The 23,165-nt window shown below is 38.6% G+C and overlaps 1 protein-coding gene across 1 annotated transcript in view; it reads right to left on the minus strand.

The window, feature by feature from the left end:
- MCTP1 (multiple C2 and transmembrane domain containing 1) overlaps positions 1-23,165 on the minus strand; it is a gene marked incomplete at its 3' end in the record, with an annotated part of 282,449 nt that overhangs the window by 129,196 nt on the left and 130,088 nt on the right. Inside the window, exons 6-8 of the mRNA XM_082012858.1 lie at positions 19,329-19,367; positions 5,050-5,220; positions 3,358-3,488 (exon numbers count right to left, since the gene is read on the minus strand). Of these exons, the coding sequence (XP_081868984.1) occupies positions 3,358-3,488; positions 5,050-5,220; positions 19,329-19,367 (341 nt within the window). The remainder of the gene's footprint in view (positions 1-3,357; positions 3,489-5,049; positions 5,221-19,328; positions 19,368-23,165) is intronic.

A 23,165-nucleotide genomic window follows, 5' to 3' on the forward strand; every position in this document is an offset into this window, starting at 1 on the left:
GGCCTGTCCTCCCGGCAGAGCTGTTCCAGCCCTCGGAGCGTTGCTGGGGCCTCCTCTGGCCCCGCTCCAGCAGCTCCGTGTCTCTCCTGTGCCGAGGGCTCCGGAGCTGGACGCGGCCCTGCAGGGGGGTCTCCCCGGAGCGGGGCAGAGGGGCAGAACCCCCTCCCTCGCCCTGCTGGCCACGGGGCTTTGGGGGCAGCCCAGGACACGGGTGGCTTCTGGGCTGCGAGCGCACGTTGCCGACTCCTGTCCAGCTTTTCACCCACCAGGACCCCCAAGTTCTTCTCCATGGGGCTGCTCTCCATCCCTCATCCCCAGCCTGTGCTGGTACCGGGGGCTGCCCCGACCCAGGGGCAGGACCCTGCCCTTGGCCTTGGTGAACCTCAGGAGGTTCACACGGGCCCATTCCTTGAGCTTGTCCAGGTCCCTCTGGATGGCATCCCGTCCCTCAGGTGTGTCAACCGCACCACTCAGCTTGGTGTCACCTGCAAACTTGATGATGGTGCCCTCCATCCCATTGTCTACGTCATTCTGGTTTGGAATAAGATTTGCAAGTTACAAAGTTTAGCACAGAAAGTGTATTTCAAATCAAGGGGTCTTCCCGTGTTGTTTTCCAGGAGCGACCTGGAGTTTGTCCCTTCAGCCTTCCACCCAGCTACACTGTTCTCCTACAGCCAGCTCAGTTTGGAATCACTGAACCAGTTTTAGGGATGGCATTCTTCACAATGATCCCCTGGCAAAACAGCTTGATAACACCTGCTGACGTTCACACGTACTCTGCAAGCAGATGAATGTGGAGGACACAAAAACCCAACACTGTGGATGAGAGGTGAGCACTCCTCCTTAAACAAACTTTTTCTTCTGTTTTCTCAACTTGGTCTGCTGTTTCCCTCAGTGAGTAGGACCTCTTCAATCAAGCGTGGCTTCTCCCTAACCATACTTTGGCCTGGCAGGACATCTTCAAGAAATAATGGTTTTCACTTGCATTTAATAAAAATATTCCTATGTAATGTAACAGCTGCTGCTTGCACATTATTCAAAAAAGCAGTAAGATTACAGTAAGATGAAAAGGATTATACTCCATTATTAAGCAATGCTAGAAGACTACCAGGAATACTACTACCACTACATTTAGCATAACACTCAGAAAGAGCAATCCATACTGTTGACACCAAAGTATTTCCAGCTTTTAGAGGCAGCCTGAAGTGGAGAAACTGGGGAAGAGAGGTCAATGTAAAGTGGAGCTGTCAAGTGTCAGTGATTTTTATCCACAGTGACTGGAAAAGAGTATCAAGGAGGGGGAATATTAAGACCTATTTTTTTATTCAGATTGAGCTTGACAAATGACAAAGCTTTTCATGGAAACCTTCCTGGAGAAGAATATGTTTGCAGGTTGCATTATCCAGAGATAAGGTACCAACAGAAGTTGAAATGAGAGAGTGTCTGAAAGGATAAAATGAGGAGGGGTTATACATACACTGACAGCAGGGAGGTCACAAAAATCTAGAGCAGCAAGATTTCCTGAAAAATACCACTGATTTTGTTAAAATTAGTTATATACTGCAGAAGCACTACAGATTAGCTTTGTTCAAGGAGCATCTTTTTTGGTGTATACAAGAATTATCTCTATTTAGGAAAATAACAGGAAACAAAACAAGATTCTCCCACTGAAAAATGCCAAAGGCTTCAAGCATTCTTAGAAGATTTCTCAAGCCATCAAGTTTTTCGGGTCTAAGTAAAATGTAGAAATCTTTGTTACTTGCATGATAGCATGCAGTTACTAGAAAGAAATATATGCACACTTAAGACATAAAACATTTTTAGGTATCTGAAAAGCTACCTAAACAGCTCATGCGTTTGAAGTGACAAATTTTCCTTCTCTCATTTCTCCATCCCATTCTTATTTAGATTTCAAGTGCCTTGGAGCAAAAGTGGTGTCTTTTATTTCATGCAATGCTCTTAAAAAGACTTTATAATTACTGGTAACAGTAACAACATAAGTGCTGCTTTGATGACAGTGTTCTGAAAAACCACACGTGAAACCTCTGCATCTCCCCGTCTTTTGGATAAGAAGCTTAAAGTTAAGCAGAAAACAGAAATGATTTCCCAAGGTATATCACATGTTGACATAGGACTAAATGATTATGTTGCTTCAGAAAAGTAGTTATTGTTCCCGTATGTGCTGACTGAAATCAAGCAAGGGAAAAAACCCATTATAAACTTCAAATATAAACATATCACCCCATCCACAGGGTTTCATTGTATAAAATAAAATAAAACCCTACCATATAAATTTTTGAAAAGTGTTTTTGCCTAGTATTAAAGCTGTTTGCTTGCCACAGATTCTGCATGTATTCTGAGTTCCCACAATTTATAGCATGAAATAAACACGGAATATTATTTGACTGATCTAAGTTGATAAAGAAAGCCATTAACCAAAATGGAATGGGAGGGAGGAAAAGGTCAGTATCAACATAACCACATTGACATCAAAAGTACATGGCTCGGTCTGTGGGATTTCCATTCCTGCTTTTAACTACCAAAAAAAGCTATTCTACTAGTTAATATTATCAATGTCTTAGTGAAAGCACCTACAATCAATATTCTAACAAACAATCATATATATATAGTATTAATAATAATTGGTATTATTATGACTGTATGGATGTCAATTAGATTATGATGTTAACAAACATCGAGCTTTCAAAATAGCACTGACTTTGTCCAGTATCTGTAAGAACAACCCAGTTTTTTTCCCCTATTAGCTAACAGTTAATGCCATTGTTAAAAAAACATTAGTTTCTTTCCTCTTCGTACGCAGAAAAACGGAGCATAACCACACAAATTTTTACCATTTCTTGAACTCTAAGACAGATCCTAAAGATTCAGTTTTCCTGAAAATTAATTAGGTGAATGATCTTATTTCTTTGCCCCAAAAGCTGTGTGTAGTTTCAAGACTCTCAGTTCATTTCCCACACAGAATAAAAAATAAGTACATAATTTTGGTCTTAAGCACCTATTACAAGTCATGAGAGTTCTCTCTCCTCCAAGCTGGATGTTGCTGTATGGAACCTCCTGCATCTTGATTATTGCTCTAAAAGTGCGATTTTTATTTTGGAAAACCTGTCTATCAATTGGTAAAAGCTGCCACCTACTGGTCAATAAAAAATACTTTACACCATTAAAGAATTACATCAATGCAGCAAATGGCACTCATACTTTGTAAAAAATCCTCCCTCACTTTAAAAAAAAAAAAAGGCAAGAACAAATGGTCAGAAGAAATAGTTTCAACGGCAAGCCTCATTTTAATCATCTACTCTCATCCCTGGGGAACAAGAAGGCTGTAATTGCACAAACCTGCCAATAAAATCATCCTTTTTGCCAGCATCTTTGTCCCACACGGTAATATCAATAATTCCACCTCGTTCTTCATAGAGATGAAAGTCAAACTGCTCCCTCCACTGAGGATTCAAAGTTTTTGGCACAATCTGAAAGGAGAGCAAAAAGAAAGTCATATTGCATTGTGCAGCCACACACTTTCTTGAATTGTAAATTTGACCTTTAGAGTCTGTTCAGGAAGTTTTTTTCTATCTGCAGTATGAGTATCTTAAGCAGAGAGAATTAAAAAGTAGTAATTATAAAAGACTACTGGACAGTTCTCTCATGCCTCTAAAATCCTGCAACCTGTCACCTTCAAAAGCCTCCTGAAGAAAGGATTTACCCTGGGAATGGATCCATTTTTCTGTAGAATAATTATGCCCTCCTTTGAGTGACAGTTAGCTGCAAAGTTATGTGTCTGAGCCTAAAGGAAAACAAAGAACCTGCAATGACAAGCAGATGATGACTGTAAGCATTTAAACAGAAACAATTTTATTGTGTCCTCTTTCCCCAGCTGCCGTAATACTGTCTGAAAGGTCATGCTACAGTTTACTTTTTATGGAATAATACTCCTTTTTCTCAAAACTGTATTTTACTTCCTTTCCTTTGCAACTCAGATGAAAGTAGCTTTCTCAATCATTTTCAGTCCAGTTACTTCTGACAAAAGAAGAAACTTCAATGGATTTCAGTCCATGTACTTCTGACCACGCTCTGCAGAACAGAAAGCTTGCAGGTTTTTCTAGCATAATGCCAAAGCAGTACTCACAGTAGCCACACCTGTCCTGAGCAAGAATGGAAACTGCCTAGTACCTTCCCAATGAAGCAACAGCCACTTTCTACATCCACCAGTGCCACTGGCTTGAAAAATTAGAAAAATTAGAGGGGATTAAAACACAGAAATGCTACGAACACTTTTTAAGTCACAAAAGCATGAAATTTGATTTCTTCTCATTTCAGATTAAGAGGCTGCAAGGTGGGCTCAGAGGTCTGCAAACTGGCACCTAAACACTCCTGGCCTCACCCTCATTTTGCCCACTGGCTGTGAAAACCACACGGGCTGTCACGGCCATTGCGAGAGGAAGTTAATGTGTGTCATTGGTGGTCCCAGCATCGTAAACAGCAATTTTCAAACCAATAGGGATCAGGGAAACAAAAAACAGTAGCAAGAAAGCCAAGCACATCTGCACAACCAGTTTCTCCCTGATCAAACCTCTCTACCTGTTAAGCTCATAGATATATCAAACTTCAGTGAAACTTACAGTAAGGACACAATGAGGAAAGTGAGAATATAAGCATAACACGGCTTGAGGGTAAGACCATGCAAAGGATCCAAGAGATGACCGGCATCAAGCCATGCACAAAGGTGATACCTACTTGTCAGAGTCACTCCACATCTCTCCCCTGCCATGAATGACCCACAGCAGGAAATAAAAGCCAACATAGTCTGTATGGAAAATCATGCCACCCCACATCTCTCAGTGCTACACTTTTCCCCATTTGTTTATAATGAAATAAAAACAAGCATCTAAACAAAGTTCCAGGTGCTCTGACAGCTAATTAATATAACAATAAATGTCCATCACGATTTAAGTAGTCACGGAAGCCAAAAAAACACAAACAGGAACATTTTAAACACAGCGAATGCGCATTTTAGGTCACAGTAGAAATTACCTTGCTCTTGTACTTCTGATGCCCCAATCGGAACTTCACATAAGGATCACTTAGTCCATTTGCATCCATAGCCTTAAGTTCACGACCTTCTATTAAGGTAACACTAACTATCCCTCTCCATAGCTGAGACTTTCGGTGCAAGTCTGACAGTCGTAAGCTCTGGGTCTGAAACTTCAGGGAAATAAAAACACAGATTTAGTTAAAAGAATTAAATAAATTTCCCATGCATTTTAATGTACAATTTTATATCACTATGAATGTAAACCAACCATGTTAAGCCATTTTGAAGTTATTTGACAGTACATATGTAAACTATATTACAAAGAATTACTTGGAGAGAAACTAAACAGTGACAAATAGGCAGGTAATGTCATATTCTGCTTTTGCAGAAGGAAGCACAACAAATGCTACTTAAGGAAATGTGTAGAGAAAAAAAGTGGTTTTTTCCTGCTTCACTTCTCCCTCTGCTGACAGAACTAAAAATACTACATATAAGTGTTACAGAGTCTCTTACATTAGTAGCATATGATTGAATGAACTTGAACAAACACGAAAATAAACATAAAAACCAGCGAGAAAATGGAATTTTCATTAACATAATATAAACCCACCATGAGAAGCATGGACCAAGGAAAAATACGTCAATAAACTCCTGTGCACATGATAACTATCTCGGCCTCTAAAATGATGTGGTATTCTCAGAAACAGCAAGGAAATCTGAATTAAATACCAACTCATTAATTCAAGAGCTTCAAAACAAAGGTGTTGCAGAGCCTCTGATCGGAACGGTATGGAAACTCATGGATGTGAACACTCAGCTGCTGACTTTGGGGGTTAAAAGAAAATCCACATGCACTCACACAAAACTGATGAACCCCACTGGGGGCAGGGGAGTGGATGGGTTATAAGTTTGAGTAACTTTCGATCAGCTCCGGCTTGCTCTGAGCTATAGGGGGTACAAGGTACTGCCAGGTGGCTCCAGACCTGGGAGCATTTGCACGCCTACCTTTGCACGCCCGAGGTAGGCAAACATATCTCAGGTGCGTCTGAGGAGCAAGGTCGCCAAAGGCTCTCCCTCTTATTCTGAAATTGTATTCATTCAAGGTTACCTTATCTAAAATCAGAACACAGCTACCTAAACAATATTTACACTCACAAATTTTTCTTCCTAGGAATCAAAAAAAGCAAGTGTGCATGCATACTCAGCTGTACATATATAAACTTTATGCATTTTCTTTATTGTGCAACGTAGTTTGAGCAATGAAGTCATGGTCGGCTTCATCACTTGCACACCTCCAGTACTTCTGTTAGAGGTTTTCAGTGCAAATTTGGCTTTCGGAGGGTAAACACAGCTGGATGGTTATAGCTGTGTAAGTGCACAGGGCAGGAATTTTACTATATTACCCAGAGAAGATAATAGAAAGTACACTGGAGTATAATCATTGGATTATAACCTACACTGTGAGTGTAGGTTACTCCAGAAAGGAGTATTATACATGAGGCCTGGGACCACTGGGGTTGGAGCAAATCTGAATAACATGCTTTTAGCAGTATTTCAGACATCATATTGGTGTGTATTTATATTTTGTAACAGCTATTGATTCAAGCAGTGTGGTTGCTTCCAAAATATTTCACTATATTTATTAAAGATTTCTCTTCCTGAAAGGAACAATTTGACTGCAGAGAAACTTCTCACAAACTTACTGTTTCTCTGAAGGCAAGCAAGGAACTGTGGACTTCATCTGAGAAGTGGAAGAACCCTTAACTCAACCTGCGACAAGAAGCAGCAGTGGGACAGCAGAAAGCAGAAACTCTACAAAAATTAGGGCACAAATGGCAAACTCAGTTGCTGGAAAAGATTTAATTTATGACATGGGAACATTATTAAACTTCATACATTTTTTCTCAGTGCAAATACCCCTTCATTGGGGGTATACAGTCAACACTGACAGAGACTTATTCTGTGAAGAAGTGATAGATTTTTTTTCTCTTGTCCCAGTTCCTTAGAAGGTTTAGAGCAAAAGAAAGACTGAATAGTAAATAACCAAAACTGACTCTGCCCTAAATGTAAGGTGATGACAGATACAAAAAGAAGAAGAGACAAAGCATGTTTAGGAAGATATTTCATACTGGGATAGAAGCAGTGGTTAGCTGAGACTTATTTTGGCAGAGAATACACAGTTGTTGGGGTTTTTTTTAAAGACTTGAGTGGGAATCCAAATGATTTCCAGGATACTATGATGGAAAGGAAGCATGAGTTTGCATTTACAACTCTTTTGAAGTAAAGTTTACGCACAACCACATAGCTTTCTACTTCACTAATCACAAACGAGACAATGAATCATTTAGAGAGCATACTTGATCTAAAGTCTGTATTTTCAACAGCTCTTAAAATAATTTAGTGCATTAGAGCAGCTGCCACCATATAAACCACGCTCATTTTATGTGACCAGTAGCAACTTTCATCAGCGTAGGTAATTCACATGCGAGGTGGCAAGGCAGGATCTAAGCGACCAGGCATAGCGCATAAATTGACAGATGGGTCAGACAGGAGTTCACAAGAGTCAGGCAGAAGCCCTGAGAACAAGAATATTTTGCTGGGGAAAGCCCTTTTGGCTCAGAGACAGGTGTCACAGCCTGCACCTTGCAAAGCGCCTTGCAGAGGCCAGTGGCGTGTTGACCGACAGTGGAGCTGCGGAGTCCGCATCTCAAACCCGTTGAAAGCAAAGCAGCCATCTGCTAAAAATAAAGTAGTGCGGGCTGGCTGCGGCTGTTTCTTCCTCAAGGCAGGGAATTTGGACCACGGCAGTGCTCTTTTCTCCCCATCTTTAGAGGTAACACGCAGACCCATGGAACAGCAAAAGGGGGACAAACTAAAAAGGTGCAGCTACCTGGAGCTAAAGCTGTTGAGATTTCCTGGACGTGAAAGGCACGGGCTATGTGGTCTTCTCCAGCAAGAGTAACTTCCAACTGGTATTTTTCTTGTTTCCAAGTGAGACTGAAACAGCATCTGAACAGACACCTAAAACACGTTTTCCTTCCAGTCAAAGTCATCCTTAACCTCAGGAAGTACAGACACTGACATACTGTCTAATTTCATACAGTCCTTCTTGCAGGAAGTAAAATAAATAAATATGAATGTTTGATTTCAAGTCAAATTTGACAAAAAGCTAACAGATGAAAAAATGGGAAAATAAGACTGATTTCACATTTTCGAGTTCTCTTATGAAGTTAATTTCGCGGTGTGAGGTACCTAGAAATTATTTCTAGGTACATTTTTAGGTATCTAAACAACCTTCTGTAATCCAGCCCACAGCAAATGAAGTCACAAAGTCAGAAGGGAAACTGAGAGAGTAAAGCAAAGAAATGAGCACGGGTGTTTCCAAGTTTTCCAAGCAGTATTTCTCAAGACTAATTCTTAGATAACTTACTTCCCCCAGAAAGCAAGTAATGCATTTTGCATTCTGGCTTCAGTCTTCTGCGGCAAACAGACAGAAACATCAAGAAACTGCACAGCTTTTTATTTCAGTGAGAATAGGTGGGAAGTTATGTATTTCGTAATATTCCAGAAGAACTTGTCATACTGTCTATATAATGCCACAATTTGGAAAGAAGGAAGATCCAAGATCTCAGGCCACAACTCACCATCATTAACATGGCATTATTATTCATATTCTTGTGCATTTATAAGCAGGCATGGAGACTCCCACCTGCCACGTTCTAAACCAAAAACAACAGGGGAAAAAAAAGAAAAAAAGAAGTTGCAGCCTGCATACTGTAAAGCTTTCTCTCTCTCTCTTTTCCCAAAAGGAAATTAAAATTAGACTTCTCTAACAGAGTTTTTCACATCAAAGTTGCTTGTGAAAGAAAACCTCTCATCTTTTCATACTATAAACAGTAAGCAAAACCAACATTTTCTTATAGGATAAAATTATCTTCTATTTGTGTTCCACCTATTCTGTCTAAATGTGGGTAGTGGAAGGGATAGGGATGACAACAGCCAAAAATCTTCTGACACAGAAGCAGAACTGGATCCTCTGTTAGACACAATTAATATAGTTAGCCAAATACGATGGCAGAGATGAAACTTACAGCATGGCTTAGTACTCTGTATACGGTCACATATTACTGGTTAACATTAAAGAGTGGCAAACCAACTAGGCTTAGCCAGAATCTGGGCGTTGTTCCTGTGTTCATCAAGTCCACGTTCTTGATGAGTGTCTTAATCGACACAACGTTATTCTTACTTTCTTCGAAAGAAGAGAAGCCCTTAGTAACTACTTTTGAAAATCCTGTATGTATTTATCTTTGGGTATCTATGTGACCTTTGAAACTCTACCCCCCGGAGAAACCCCACAATCTGACCTCACTGATCCGTCCTCACGCCCTGCAAAGCACCACCCCTCTCATTACACACACCACTAGAACACACTCCTCCTTCTCTGCGTCCTTGAACACAAAATCTATTGTTCAAGAATAATTCAACAATAGACAGATGCATAACAGTGTGCCTACCATGAAGTTGAGGGGGTTTTTTCAAGTTCTAAAAAGCAAATAAAGAATGCAGCTGTGTGTCTTGCAAATGCATGTCTACCCAAAGAATTACTTTGGTTTGGAAGCTTTAAATAAAATACCAATCAAGAACATAATGGAAGAATGCAGGAAAGAATGATACTCTTCTTCCACTGCTTAACAGAGCGCAGATGTACAGGTACAGCAGAGTGAATGAAAGCCAGTGTTCTAAATGACTGCTGCAAACTCAAGCAAACTGAATTCTTCTCCCCAGGTTTCTAGAATGCTTGCATGGCTTGGATAAAAGATTCAAAATAAAGATTGAAAATGTCAGTAGATACAGCTGCTACTTCAACATACCATGTCCACATGATGAAAAATTAAGGAACAGTCATATACAAAAAGGGATATACAAGGGACTGCATTCACAATGCTTTTCCCCTTCTAGAAACTACACAAACTCTAACACCTTGCAGAAGTCATCAACATGTAGACAGAGCTACAAAAAAGCCTTCAACGGGATCAGGATGATTCCTTTTTAATGTTTGCTTGTTGTGACTAACCAAGTTTTAAAAATCACAGACTCCCAGACCAGTTTGGGCTGAAGGGACCTTTCCAGGCCACCCAGTCCAACCCCCGGCCATGAGCAGGGACATCCCCAACCAGAGCAGGTTGCCCAGAGCCCCGTCCAGCCTGACCTGGGGGGTTCCCAGGGATGGGGCACCCACCACCTCTCTGGGCAACCTGGGCCAGGGCTTCACCACCCTCATGGGGAAAAATTTCTTCCTCATATCAAGTCTAAATCTACTACTACTGATAATTACTGCAATATGAAAGAACATTTACCTTATTATCAGTTACAGTTTACGTTTTAGGATATTTTAGTTCTAGATAAAGCTAATCTAAATTTCTGTAGTGGAGAAATTTATACTGCCGTATACCCTGTGTGTTTTCAGTATGACTGCCAAGTTAAATTGGGTTTAGGATGTTTGCTCTAACAATTCAATATTGTCACTGTAGTAGTAATCTTGTGGTCACGCTACAGTATTCATAGTAAGGGCTGATACTTTGGAACATTTCATGCATTTTTGTGGTTTACTAAATCCAACAATTGTGCATTCTACTTAAACGCAGTTGCTGGAGCCACCTTGGATGGTCACCTCTGTGATAGAGGCTATGACTGTATTAAGTACTCACTATGACTTGCATTTTCTGGAAAAGGGTGGAAATATTTGTAGAAGACTGGCAGTAGTTGTCACAGAGGCTGTCAGTACAATCCTAACCTTCACCCTTGTCTTCCTCCCAGCAACACCTCTTGGAAACTGAACGGGTCTTCCAACGATCTTGTTATTGCCAGGGATGACCAGTGTCACCATGGCATGTCACCAGTGTTAGCACAGACATGAATGTGACACACAGAAGGACAGTGGCCACGGAGACTTGACGGAAACTCCCTCTGCTTTTGGAACAGGGAGCATGAACCCAGAAAACCCACATCGAAATTCTACTCTGCTATTCTGATTTTTCAATGTATCAGCTGTTAGCACTCACATACAGTAATGCAAATACAAGCCTCACCAAATATTTGCATAATTTTTATAACCAGGTGTCTAACAGACAGGTGTATCTATTCTGACATTTTTTACTTCTATTCCATTATTTAGTAGCTTGCCATCAAGCACTGTTTACAGCTGATAAATGAGCACCTAGAACCTCATGGCTTATAAAAGCAAGTATTTTCTCAATCTTAAAAGATTCTTCTTAAAAGCCCTAACCCAATAATTCAAGCTTATATTCTGAAATTCCACAGAGTTTTGGTTTAAAGATTCTGATTGAAAGATTGAACTTATTGTAAATTCCTTCAATTAGGAAATATCATGTAACTCTATGCTTCTGCTTATCTTTGCAATCCTTAGACCATGATTTGTTAATTCCAATTTTATTGTCTACTCAAGAGGCATCACATTCCAGTGGAAAAGCATTTGTTTCAGCTTTAAAACAGCAGAAAATGCTTCACAATGCTTCATGCTTTTGATATTAGGAAAAGGCAAATCAGATGTCACATAAACTAAATATTTTGAGTTGGGCATTAAAGTATCAGTTAATAAGGCCACAGCTTTTTGGCACTTTAGTTTGTTCAACTGGAACACACATATCTTTAGAAAAGCTTCTAAAAAAATTTAAAAAACAGTCAGCAGTTAGGAGGTGCAAGCCTTACATTTTGCAACTCAGTCTTCTTTAAGGCATTCATAAATTGTATTTTTCCTTTTAAAAGTATGCGCAAAAATTTCTAAAGCTAAATTAAAGCAAATATAGTTATCTAAAGGAAAATTTAAAAGCACTTTAATTCACTTGCCTCAGGCCGTAAATACAGTCTTTTATCACCAATTGTATTAATCAGAAGTACCTTCTCAGTTATGACTTTGGGATGATTACATGTAGAGTTTATACACAACCTGTTGCAACCCAGACTAATTTATCTTCATTTCTGGGGATAATGGACCTTCAGTTCCAATTGGTTGAAGTCACACTGGAATGGCTCCACACATATTAATAGTATAAATTAAGAGTATTATTACATTTTAGTGCATTCTGGTATTCCTAGTTTTAAAGTTATCATTGATAATATGAAACAAAAGAGATAACGTAAGAGAAGAGAAGGTGACATCTTATCTTTTCCTCCACATTTTACTGGAATACTGTGACTTGATAGGCCATAGCAGATAATTATTAAATATCTTTTCCCCTACTATGTTTAGCTGAAGATGCCAAACCACTTGTTCCTAAATTAAAGCACTCAAAAGGTTTTTCTGATGTTTTCTTAATGTGGCATTAATGTAGCAAGTTCAATTTGTGGTCTGATCATGTTTGAACTCAATTTAGGCAATTCTCCCATAGATGTGAAAAGGGCAAAAGTAGACCCTTATTCAGATGAAAAGAATTTTCAGTGAAATGAACATTTCTGACAGAGATCTCTGTCAGTATGCTTTGGCTAAAAGGTACTGTCTTCATTAAAATACCTTTGCTTAAATAGTTATAGTTCATAGGAAAACATGAGCTAATCTTACGTTTCATATACAAATTGTGAATAGACGCAGTGACTATATTAATTAGCTCTCTAGGAGGGTAGGATTTGTTGAAATAAACTATTTATACAGAGTAGCACCTCACTCATCCTCTAGCTAAGCTGGTCAAAAATTTTCCCAGTAAACATCTGGAGATGCTCTTCAGAGAAAAATCAAACTTCTATATGGGAACATGCCCATTTCATCAGAACTTTTTAAAACGACGAGGAATATAAACAGCTTGGTCAGCCAGTATTATGGCTTTTGGTTACCCACCCTCCCTATGAGTATCTATGGGATCACAAACTCATTGGTACGCTGTCTAGTGAACACAGGAGCTACACCAGGGTTACTATCCAAGTTCACAATCAGGGAGGACAACCTCGTAGCCTATGAGGCAAAAACTACACTGACACCTTCTCATCTTTACTTTGGAAGACCTAAATTAATGTTGAGACAGAAGTTGATCACTCTCATACTTGTAAATTAAGTAAACAGAAAGGGAATACATGTTGACAACTGATCAAACCAACCTTAATTTCCAAATGTTTTTCCACCCTGAAAACTTAGGGTGAAGAAGCAGCACCTGAGTAGATGCTGCACCTCCCTCTCAATTATTGTGTTAAAAATGGGTATTTTTCCTACTTGAGTAGCACACTGTATGTGCCCTACATAAACTACCATAACTTTTCAGCAGGTATCAGACCTCGGTGCTCTCATCTTAAAACGGCATACTTTGTTGTCCTACAGGACTATGAACACAACGGAACTTACGAAGGTTCTCAGATGAAAGCAAAATACATTTGTCCGTCACTTTTCTTTCTCTGGGAATGGCCAGTAAATGCATATTGTGTCAAGTCCTTCTGTGTCACAGCAGAAGTGAGGAGACATATAAAATGCCTGTAATTGCTAGTGCAGTCCCTGTCCTTAGGAAGAGGCTTCCTGCATGCTCTAGAACTACCAGTGAGTGAACATCCAGCAATGGTTGTTAGCAAACTAGTCTGACCCCACCGCTTCACCTGACCTTGTACTGGGTCTGGCTGGGACGGGGTTCGCTTTCCTAACAGCAGTCCACATGGCACTGTGCTTTGCATTTGTGGCTAAACAGTACTGGTAACACAGCAACGTTTTGCCTGTTGCTGATCAGTGCTCGCACAGCATCAAGGCTTTGTGCTAGCTGTTAATTTTTCCCATCTTCTCACTATTCTTTCTGACCTGTTGTCTGCTCACAGTAAAACCTCCTTCCCAAATACCAGTTTTGTTTCCTCTTACACGCGCCTAGTCATTAGCATTTGAGCACCCCAGAACTTCTCTCTGAATTAAGTACATATATACACACATATATATTTCAAAGGGTCATTTTTTCCAGACTCGTTGTAAAATGTGTATATAAATTGTGCCCAAATTACTGTGATAAAACGCATCCATCTGTGTTGTGGGAAGAGATGAGCTTAATTTGTGCGATGGGAGATGCTGTTAGACACTAAGGGAAAAACAAGCCCTGAATGGAAATGATAGTTAAGTACTGGAACCAACCCTCCAGGGAGGTTGTGAAATATCCATCACTGCAGATTTTTAAGGACAGATTAAACAAACGCCTGTCAAACACAGTTTACCTGTCATTATTCCCACTTTAGGGTAGGAAGACAATCTTTCAGGCTGTTAGTCATATTTTCTTTTTCACACCTACCCTGCACACAGGCAGATTTTCAAATACCCCAGACACCTGAAATCCTGGGAAGGGAGGTTCAGTCTGTCCACCAACAATACCTGCTTTGCCATCATCCTCGTCTTCCAGAGACACTGTTGTTGTCTTCCGAAGTTCCTTGCCTCATATTTCTTTGCCCCCACCTCTCCCACTCAGCACAGCAAGCATAAAACTTGCAAATAAAGTGATGAGTGCATTACGCTGTAAGCAAATAGCACCACCTGAAGCCACTACCCCTCACCCTTTTCTCAGTTAACCTCTTGTAATCACACAGCAAATTGTACAGCAGCAGAAGGAACAAGGATATTTACTGGTATCTCCAGATTCTTCACAGCAAATCTGCCTGCTCTAAATAAAATGAAATGTTCTTTGAGTAAGAGCATCCAAAGAAAGGCTTCTGTTTAAGTTAATGCAAACAATTAATTGTAAAATGCAGGTAGAATTATTTGACAACGCTGAAAGAAAATACAAGTTGTGTTTATCTAAAACCCGTAACATTAACTCTTCTGGGTGAGTACCATCTACAAAGACAATACTTAAAAGAAGGAGGCAACACCCATAAAATACCTGATATTTGGCAACAAAGGTACTTTTTTCTTTCTTTATGTTTTTAACATTTAATTTTAATTTAATCTTTTTTTATTTTTTTAAAAAAGCATGGACGATCTTCCCCATTTCCAGCTATAATCAAGGGAAAGTTTTGATTTTGGCAGGCAAATACATTTGCTCTGACATATAAATCAATGCTGAATTACAATTACAGTTTCACTGCCCCCAAGTTTAGTATTTGTGCTTTTGATTTTTTAAGTTAAACACCACTTTACATTAAGAATGGCTAGAAGCAGTATCATTTTATCTTTCAAGGCATGGCAAAAGTAATGAAATTTCATCATTAGAAGCTAAGACAAGAACAGGAGGAAGTACTTCATTAAAGATAACATTTATTACAAGAGAAAAAATAGTGCATTTACACAGTCTCTTCTTTCCTCTGGTGTCAGCTTAGGCTTAATAATGGCTAGGAAAATGTGAAAGTTTTTTTTTACTATTATTTTTGACAGCACTGCACTGAACACTACAAAAACGATGAGGAGAAAGAGAGCAATATGTGCATTTCTAACTCAATTCCATGCTGCCAACATTTTAATAGGCTACCTCCCGTACCCTTTCCTCAGCTATTGATTAATCTCTGTGCTGCAGAGAATTAGTAAATAAGAAGTCAGAATTTATTTTTTCCTAGTGTTTTCATAACCAGAGGAAAAAGGAGAAAACAACTCCTCCCAATTTGTTTGCGCTGCCTTGTGCTAGAAATAGCAATGTTTTACTTCTCATCGCATGGACAGCTTGCACCTCAAGGATCTTGTAATGGAAATCACTTCATCAATTAGCACTATTGAGCTCACTGTCAGGGACAGTGTTGACTATTAGTAATAAATTACCTCTCTTGCCAGCTTGGGCTTTTCTGTGCTCCTTTAATATCTAGACCGCAATACCTGTTTTACCAAATTAGATCTGGTATCCCAACAGTTTAGAAACCAAGGGAGAAGCAGGACGTTTGTTTCCCTCAACCCAAAGAATGAGAGCCATCAGGAAAGTCTGTGTCTTCAGCAGAGGAACAAATGCAGAAAGGAAGATATGCGCTATGGGAAAACTGGTGGATGTGGAGAACCACAGAGGCAGAACAGGTCAGATCCATACACAGAGAGGAAACCCATTCTGCACAGGTCAAAGTTTTTCCAATACCTTTCAAAATGCAAAACAAAGCTAAAAATCCTCTATTTGGTTTAAATGACTGACTGACTACTTAGATCCTACAAGGCCTGTCTTCTTGCTGTAGCACTTGTCTGCTAACCCACAGGATATTCAACAAACTGAACTCTAAACCACAGAACTGAGCATGGGCACACTGAGGTTACTGAGCAAACACCGGGATCACAAAAAGTGCACGGAACATTGAATAATCCACTTGAACCTTTACTTGAAGTGCAACAGATCTTGGTACAGACGTAGTAGTAGAAATGGAGCTGCTTCCTCTCCTAGACCATACAGCAAACAGCCCACCTCCAAAATCCTAATCACTGGCCATCAGTTTGCTTTAATGCAACGTCAAGCTTGTGGTGGATGAAATAAAACCATCAATTTGAATGTGAATGCAAATTTTAACTTCTCAGCAGAAGTTTTTTCTTTTTTTTAAATGAACTGCTTTGCTTTTTTTTTTTTTTTTAAATAGCCCACTGGAGTCTCCTGTTGTCAAAGCCAGGAAGTTTGACTTTACTTTTCACAGAGCAAGGTCATAAATGCTCGACTTCAAAATTGTTTGGATTTCAGTTTTGCTAGATTCAGTGAAAGATGAATATTCCCCGTGGCCTAGAGAGCACAGGAAGTGATCTGGCTCCCATGAATTTTGATCAAAAGTATGTCTGGAATAAAGCAAATGTGACAGGGAAAAGTAAAAACAAAACAAACTACAAAACCACCAAAAAAAAAAAAAAGGAACAGAAGAAAAAAAAAGGCAACAAAAGCAAAAGTGGTGTTCCATTTTTGTAATGCCACTAACACATGTTAACAACACTAGTGTGACCTTAACTTCATCTTTAGGGTGCAAGAGGGGAGCAGTATTTGAAGTAGAGACTCAGAATGTTGATGAAGTAATTGTCTGCAAGTACATGAATACCATAATACTGTAAAAAAGAAGATTAGTTACCGTTGTTTTCACAGTACTACACAGGCCCAAGGAACTATGTGCAAGCAATGCAATTCATGAACACATGCAATGCCATAGTGGTCTGCACTGCTATATCTAACTTCAAGCTACGTATGATTCAGAAAAGGTAGGCTTCATGTACATAAATTTAAAAAAGTAAAATATACTGTCATAATCTGTAAAATCAAATTCATTTACTAAAAGTGCCATTGTGAAGACTCTAGAGAGCTAAAAAAATAACTTGAGGCAATTTTGTAATGATTCCTCTAGAAACTTTTAATATTCTGCTTTTTCTCAGCTCTAAGGACTGGAGGAGAAAAAACTCCCTGAAGAAGGATCTCAAATAGGGCACTTTCTCTATTATCTAATAGCATTGAGCATCTAGACTTTTTTTAAATCTGCAAATGATGTCACATTTAATACTGACCATCCTGCACCCCAGAAAACAGCATTTTTTTGGAAGGAATTCTTTGTAAATAGAAGTTTTTTTAATTTGTTTTCCTGACAGCAGACCAAAGATCTGGAACTCTGGAATAGACTCACGAAAGCAGGAGAGCTGCTGTGGTTTAACTGAGATCCTTCTGTATGTAAATCATACAAACAACAGTGCAGGTAAGATACTGTAGATGCATTGTATCTTTAGGTGAAATTATTACTTCAGCTGAGATAAATGTAGAAAAATTCAGCATTTAAATTCATACATTCGCTATTTGCCAAATCTTCTGACACGCCCCTTTGCAAAAACTCCAACTACTGAATGAAATGTTACGAAACGAATGTAACAAAGGAGAACACAAATAATTAACTTGAAGAGCCATGAAGAATTCCCAACTATCCTGTTGTGCCATTCATTCAGGATTATCAAAGCTCACAGTTGTGTTAATTTGAAATTTGAAATATGGGCAAGTTCTTAATAAACTAGTTTCACAAACTGTCTCCAACACATGCAGCACATCAGAAGTTAACATTATCACCTGCATGATGCAAAACAGTTGTGCCCTTCAGCATCCTCACAGCACTGTTTGAACTCTTCAGAAGTTTGAGCATCTTAGATATATCAGGAAAAGTTACACTAACCATATGAAAATCAAAATACTACACATCATCACTGTACCAAGTACCTTAGCTTCACAGATTTCAAAAAGGAAACAAGAGACTGAGCACTGTCCTGTATCACAGAAGCAAACTGTGTGAAAACCCCATGCATAATGCAAAAATTATGAACCCTTTTTTAAAAAGGTTGAAAATACCGTGTAAATATTTGTCAGTGAGCACTATATACAACACTGTTTATTAATAAGCGTCTATTTGAATTTCTGCATCAATATGCTAGAACAGTAAATTACTTTACAAAATAAGTGAAATTACCCCATATATCTACTTCATTTTTCTCCTTTTAACACCTGTACATACTAGCTCAAAGAAACTCAGACCTACCAAACCAGCTCAAGACTTCATGAAATTTAATGCTGTTTTTAATGCTTTTAAATTATGCAAATAGTAAGAAGGCTTAAAACTCCAAAGCAGCATGGCAGCATTTGCTAAGAGTGGCCAGAAAACTGTTGAGAAACTATACACATTTTTTTTATCTTTTTGGAGACACATACAGGAAAGAGGTAAAAATTAACTGTAGTTTACTACAGTAAAATTCCCAGCCTTTCTCTAGCGGAAAAGAGCATACACTGCTCCGTTTTTGTTACTCAGATGAAACCTAGGAGAAGAAAAGCCAGATACTGAATTTGCCTGAAGAGGTATCTAAATAGCTATATCTAGTGAAGACTGAGAACGACTCCTTAAGCGCTCTGCTCTTGGAAAGCCTGGCTGCGATTGCCATCTGTGCACATCCAGCAACCAGGGAAATTTCTCTTTGAGAAGCGTCACTGTGAAAACTTCCACACACAAAAACTCTAACCGGTAAAAGTTGTAAGTAACAGGAAAATGAAAGTTACCCTTTGGCATGAATTCCCTGTTAACAAGTAAGCATTAAGAAAATTGTTTATACATGAGAAATTAAAGGTTTTAGAAAAATAATCAGGACATGTTTGCCACTTACATGAAGTTACTAGGTGACTTCACGATAGGCTAAAATGCTGTAACAAAGTTAAGAGGTTTAATGCTTACATTAAAAGCTCAACTGTTTCATGAATGATGAAACACAAAACAATGTTATTAAAACACAATTTGAAGGAGAATAAATCCTGTGGCACAAGTTTCCAGTCCAAGACAGCATGTTTGGTAAAACAACACAGTTCTTCTAAAAAAAAAAGCCAGAAGACCACATGCTAAAAGTTACCTTACTTGATCTTTTCCAACTCTTCCTCATTAGCATTGTCTGAAAATAAAATAGAGCATTTTAATTACCTTTTCTCTGCAATACAGAAAAGGAGGCCAACTGTCTCCAACAGGACAATCCACATTTAACCACCACTACAACTGAAGCAGCAACACGTACACGCCAGCGACAACTACACAAGACTGAAATGAATCCAGACAACTGGCAGCACTGTTCGCACCCAGGCATACTTTTCTGGGTGGTACGAATGTCCCATTTCCAGAGACAATGCATTATGTGAAATAGTTTGGGGGAAAAAAAAAAAGGAAGGAAGGAAGAAAGAAAGGAAGAAAGAAACAATTAGATAATGAAATGAAAAAAAAAAGATGTGCCATTACTGATAGTAACTGATAATGACTTCAATTTTGACTGATACTTGAATGATCCTTTTTTTTTTCATATTAATGTACTCCCATTTTTTGGAACAGTACCATGAAGCTCACAGGTGTAGCCACTTAAAAGAAATCCTGCATAAGGCTCCTTGGGCAACTTACATCTGTTACAAGCTCTTTAAGGTTACCACTGCTAATTAGTGTCACAGCAGTAAAAATAGCTCTTTCGTTTTATAATTACACACAAGGGATAGAATAAAATTCATAGCTTGACTCTTAAAAACCCCCAAAACACAGTAGCCCTATCCCTTTACCTAAATAACCTGTAAAACCTTGGCACTGCTAGAGACAATGCTCTGACGTGCCAGGAGGCAAAGTGTCCACAGACACAGATTCTTAATCACTAAAAGAGACGTACTGGTCAAGACAGATGTGGACAATTTATATGGGAACACAACTCTTGCTTAAAACAGTTCTGTGGAAACACAGAGAAATTAATTTGTAGAATTTAACAACATTTAGCAGCCTGTATTGAGAAAGAGCAAGAATAAATCAAAGCCCATTAATTTCTATTGAAATTTTCTATATGTCATGAAAAGCATACATAATGTTTTGGGATTTCTTATTAACTACTGTAAAACCAGTTTTTCAGATAATTGAAATAAATTTTGACATGCAAACATTTTACTTGCTAAGAAATAGAAGTATTAGGTCAGGAAAAAAATGAGAGCGGGAGAAAACATGTGGGCTTTTATATTTTTCTAAATATCCAGAAATTTTTCAGACAGACACAGTTTGTTGGGAGAAGAAAAACAACTAGCTGGTGAGGAAAATTTTGAACTTGCTATGGCCAATTAGAGCCCAAAGGGCTCTGCCGTAAGTTAATAATTGTAATACTGTGCCTTTGGCAAATATATACAGATAGTAAATGTTTTAAAAAGCTGGACAAAACCATTAAACTCATTTTTATAGGAAAGGCACATAAGAATTAAGCAGCTAAAGGCCTGCAGCAGCCCCTGGAGAAGATCTCCAAGTTCCTGCAGCACAGCACAGCTCCTCCCTTCCTTGTGGTTGCTAACTCCTACACAGCTACAAGTCAGGGCACAAACTTGGCTTCACTGGGCTTCCGACCAGGCTGTAAGCAAGGAGGAGAATATGGTCTGACAGCTGAATTAACTAAGTATCGAATATTATTTCAACTCTGAGCAGTTTAGTTTGAGTAGTAACTATAGAAATGTATGACTGTACTTGTTGAGTGCAGCAGCATCACCATCAGCTGTAGCAGAGTAAGCTGAAGGCATGATAACCAACCTTAGAAACCAGTAAAACAAATACAGAGCACAGGGCTGAGTATGATGGATGATCTACATGGAACTTTTTCACCTGAAAATGTTCCATGCCTTGAGTCCATCTCTGTCATTCTTTTTTTCTATGATGTTATTATCCCTCTGGCAAATAAAAAATAATATATTCCATTATAAGATTTAAGACAGGAAGCAAACTGCCAGCATATTAATGTTGTTAGTATTTTCACATGAAGCAAAAAAGTATTAAGCATCATTTGGGATAAATCATTTAAGGAAAAAAAAAATGCCGTGAATTTTATCCTCATTAAATAACAACATCCAAGTAGCACTCATGTTTTCTTTTTCCATTTTCTATGCTACTCAGGCCACTGGCAGTGGTAGAACAGTAGTCTCCAATCTCTGCTGGCCCCAAGGCAACAGTTCTCATCAAGCTACCAACTCTTCATTTCACGTATCTGCCTCTAAGGCCAAGGTTGGAAACAACTCTTGTAGAGACAATGTTGGACACATGCAGCTCTGACGAGCTCATGGTCACTCTGCAAGTTCTCCAGTGATGAAATCTGTGCACTGAACTCTGCTGGAGAAAGAGCCAAAAAAACGCACATGCACTGCGGCACCGACGATTACCACACCAAACACAGAATCTGCAGGCATGACTACACATTTTTAATCGGCATGCACATTAACTACAAATGGCACACAGGCATGCACAGCACTACATGTATCCAAAGATAAATATTAATAAAATAGTCCCAATTAAAGAAAGAAAACAAGCTCCACTGGAGCAGGTCTAAGAAAAAAATTAAGTCATTGCGTGTTATGACTTCTTTTAAACTGGTCATCAAATGGAGAAATTAATAAAAAATACATAAAGTACATCATTAACACATTATTTTTCAAGAATTAAAAATAATAATTTTTTGGAGCTCACAGGTTTTAACATTTTATATATACATACTTTTCCCATACTTTTTTATTTCACATCATCTTTTGTTTACATTAGTTATCTAAGCTACCAGTCCTCTCAAACCAAAATAATTTAAAATGCTGCATTAATGTAAAGAGCAAGTATTGTTAATAGCACAGAGCAAACACAGATGAATTATTGGAACTAGTGCTAGTGCAGCCTAATTGTGCTGGAAAAAGATTATACTTTTCACAAATACTAAAGACATTCTTATTTTACAGTTGCACAAGAATAATTCATTCATCAGTTTTTATTCACAATTTATGATTGTTCAAAAATCAGAACAAATCAGATTGTCTTCATTTATTGAAACTCAAAAGAAAAGTATATAGTTTGCATGAGGTACTACAAGATTATTACTTTAAAGTTCACAACTTTATGCCTTTAGAACAAGCACTAGGTTGCAAATGACAAAGATACTGACACACAAGATTTGCTAAAAATTCGGTCAGCGATAACTGCAGGCTAATTCTGCATTTTCTTCCAAGAAAACACACTACAAAAATCAAATACTGTGTTCTTATTTATGAAACTACTATACTGAATCTCCTTTAACTGAAAACATGTCCAATATCCTCCAACTGGAAAAACACAGACTGTAAACTACTTAAGAACTTTTTTTCACAATCCAGCAGGACTCAAAATACTCCCCTCTCCTAGCCTGTAATATAATTTTACATACAGTAACATAAACATATGCACATGTTAATATTCTTAATTGACATCTGAATCCAAAGATGCAATCTGTTTTGATCTTAGGAAATAGGACCTTCCAGCTGTAAATTCTAAAGAACATCTCATCAGTCAGCACACAGATAACCTCCATTTCATCCTAATTTCTTTTCAGAAAGACAAGGAAGGGAATTCTCCTGTGTGTAGCAAATCTCTCTCATTTCTTTGCATACCTGAAGGCTTCACAAAAGAAAGTTCCACCCAAAACAAACTAAACTATTACTCTTTCAAAGTGATTGCTTGTTTTTTAAATCATTTGTAGCAATACCTCTCTCACAGACAGGCAGCAATACACAAGGCCCCAAATTTTGTACCATTTAACTTCAAACTTCCAACCGGAGTATCTTACCCTCCAGCAGCGTCAATATTTCTTATGCAGTGTGACAGGATGCATCATCCTATAATATACAGCCACACTATTTTGAGTTGCCAATAAAATGCTTTGCTACGAGACCTGTCC

Source organism: Phaethon aethereus, assembly GCF_964289735.1.
Source record: "Phaethon aethereus genome assembly, chromosome: Z".
NCBI lineage: Eukaryota > Metazoa > Chordata > Aves > Phaethontiformes > Phaethontidae > Phaethon > Phaethon aethereus.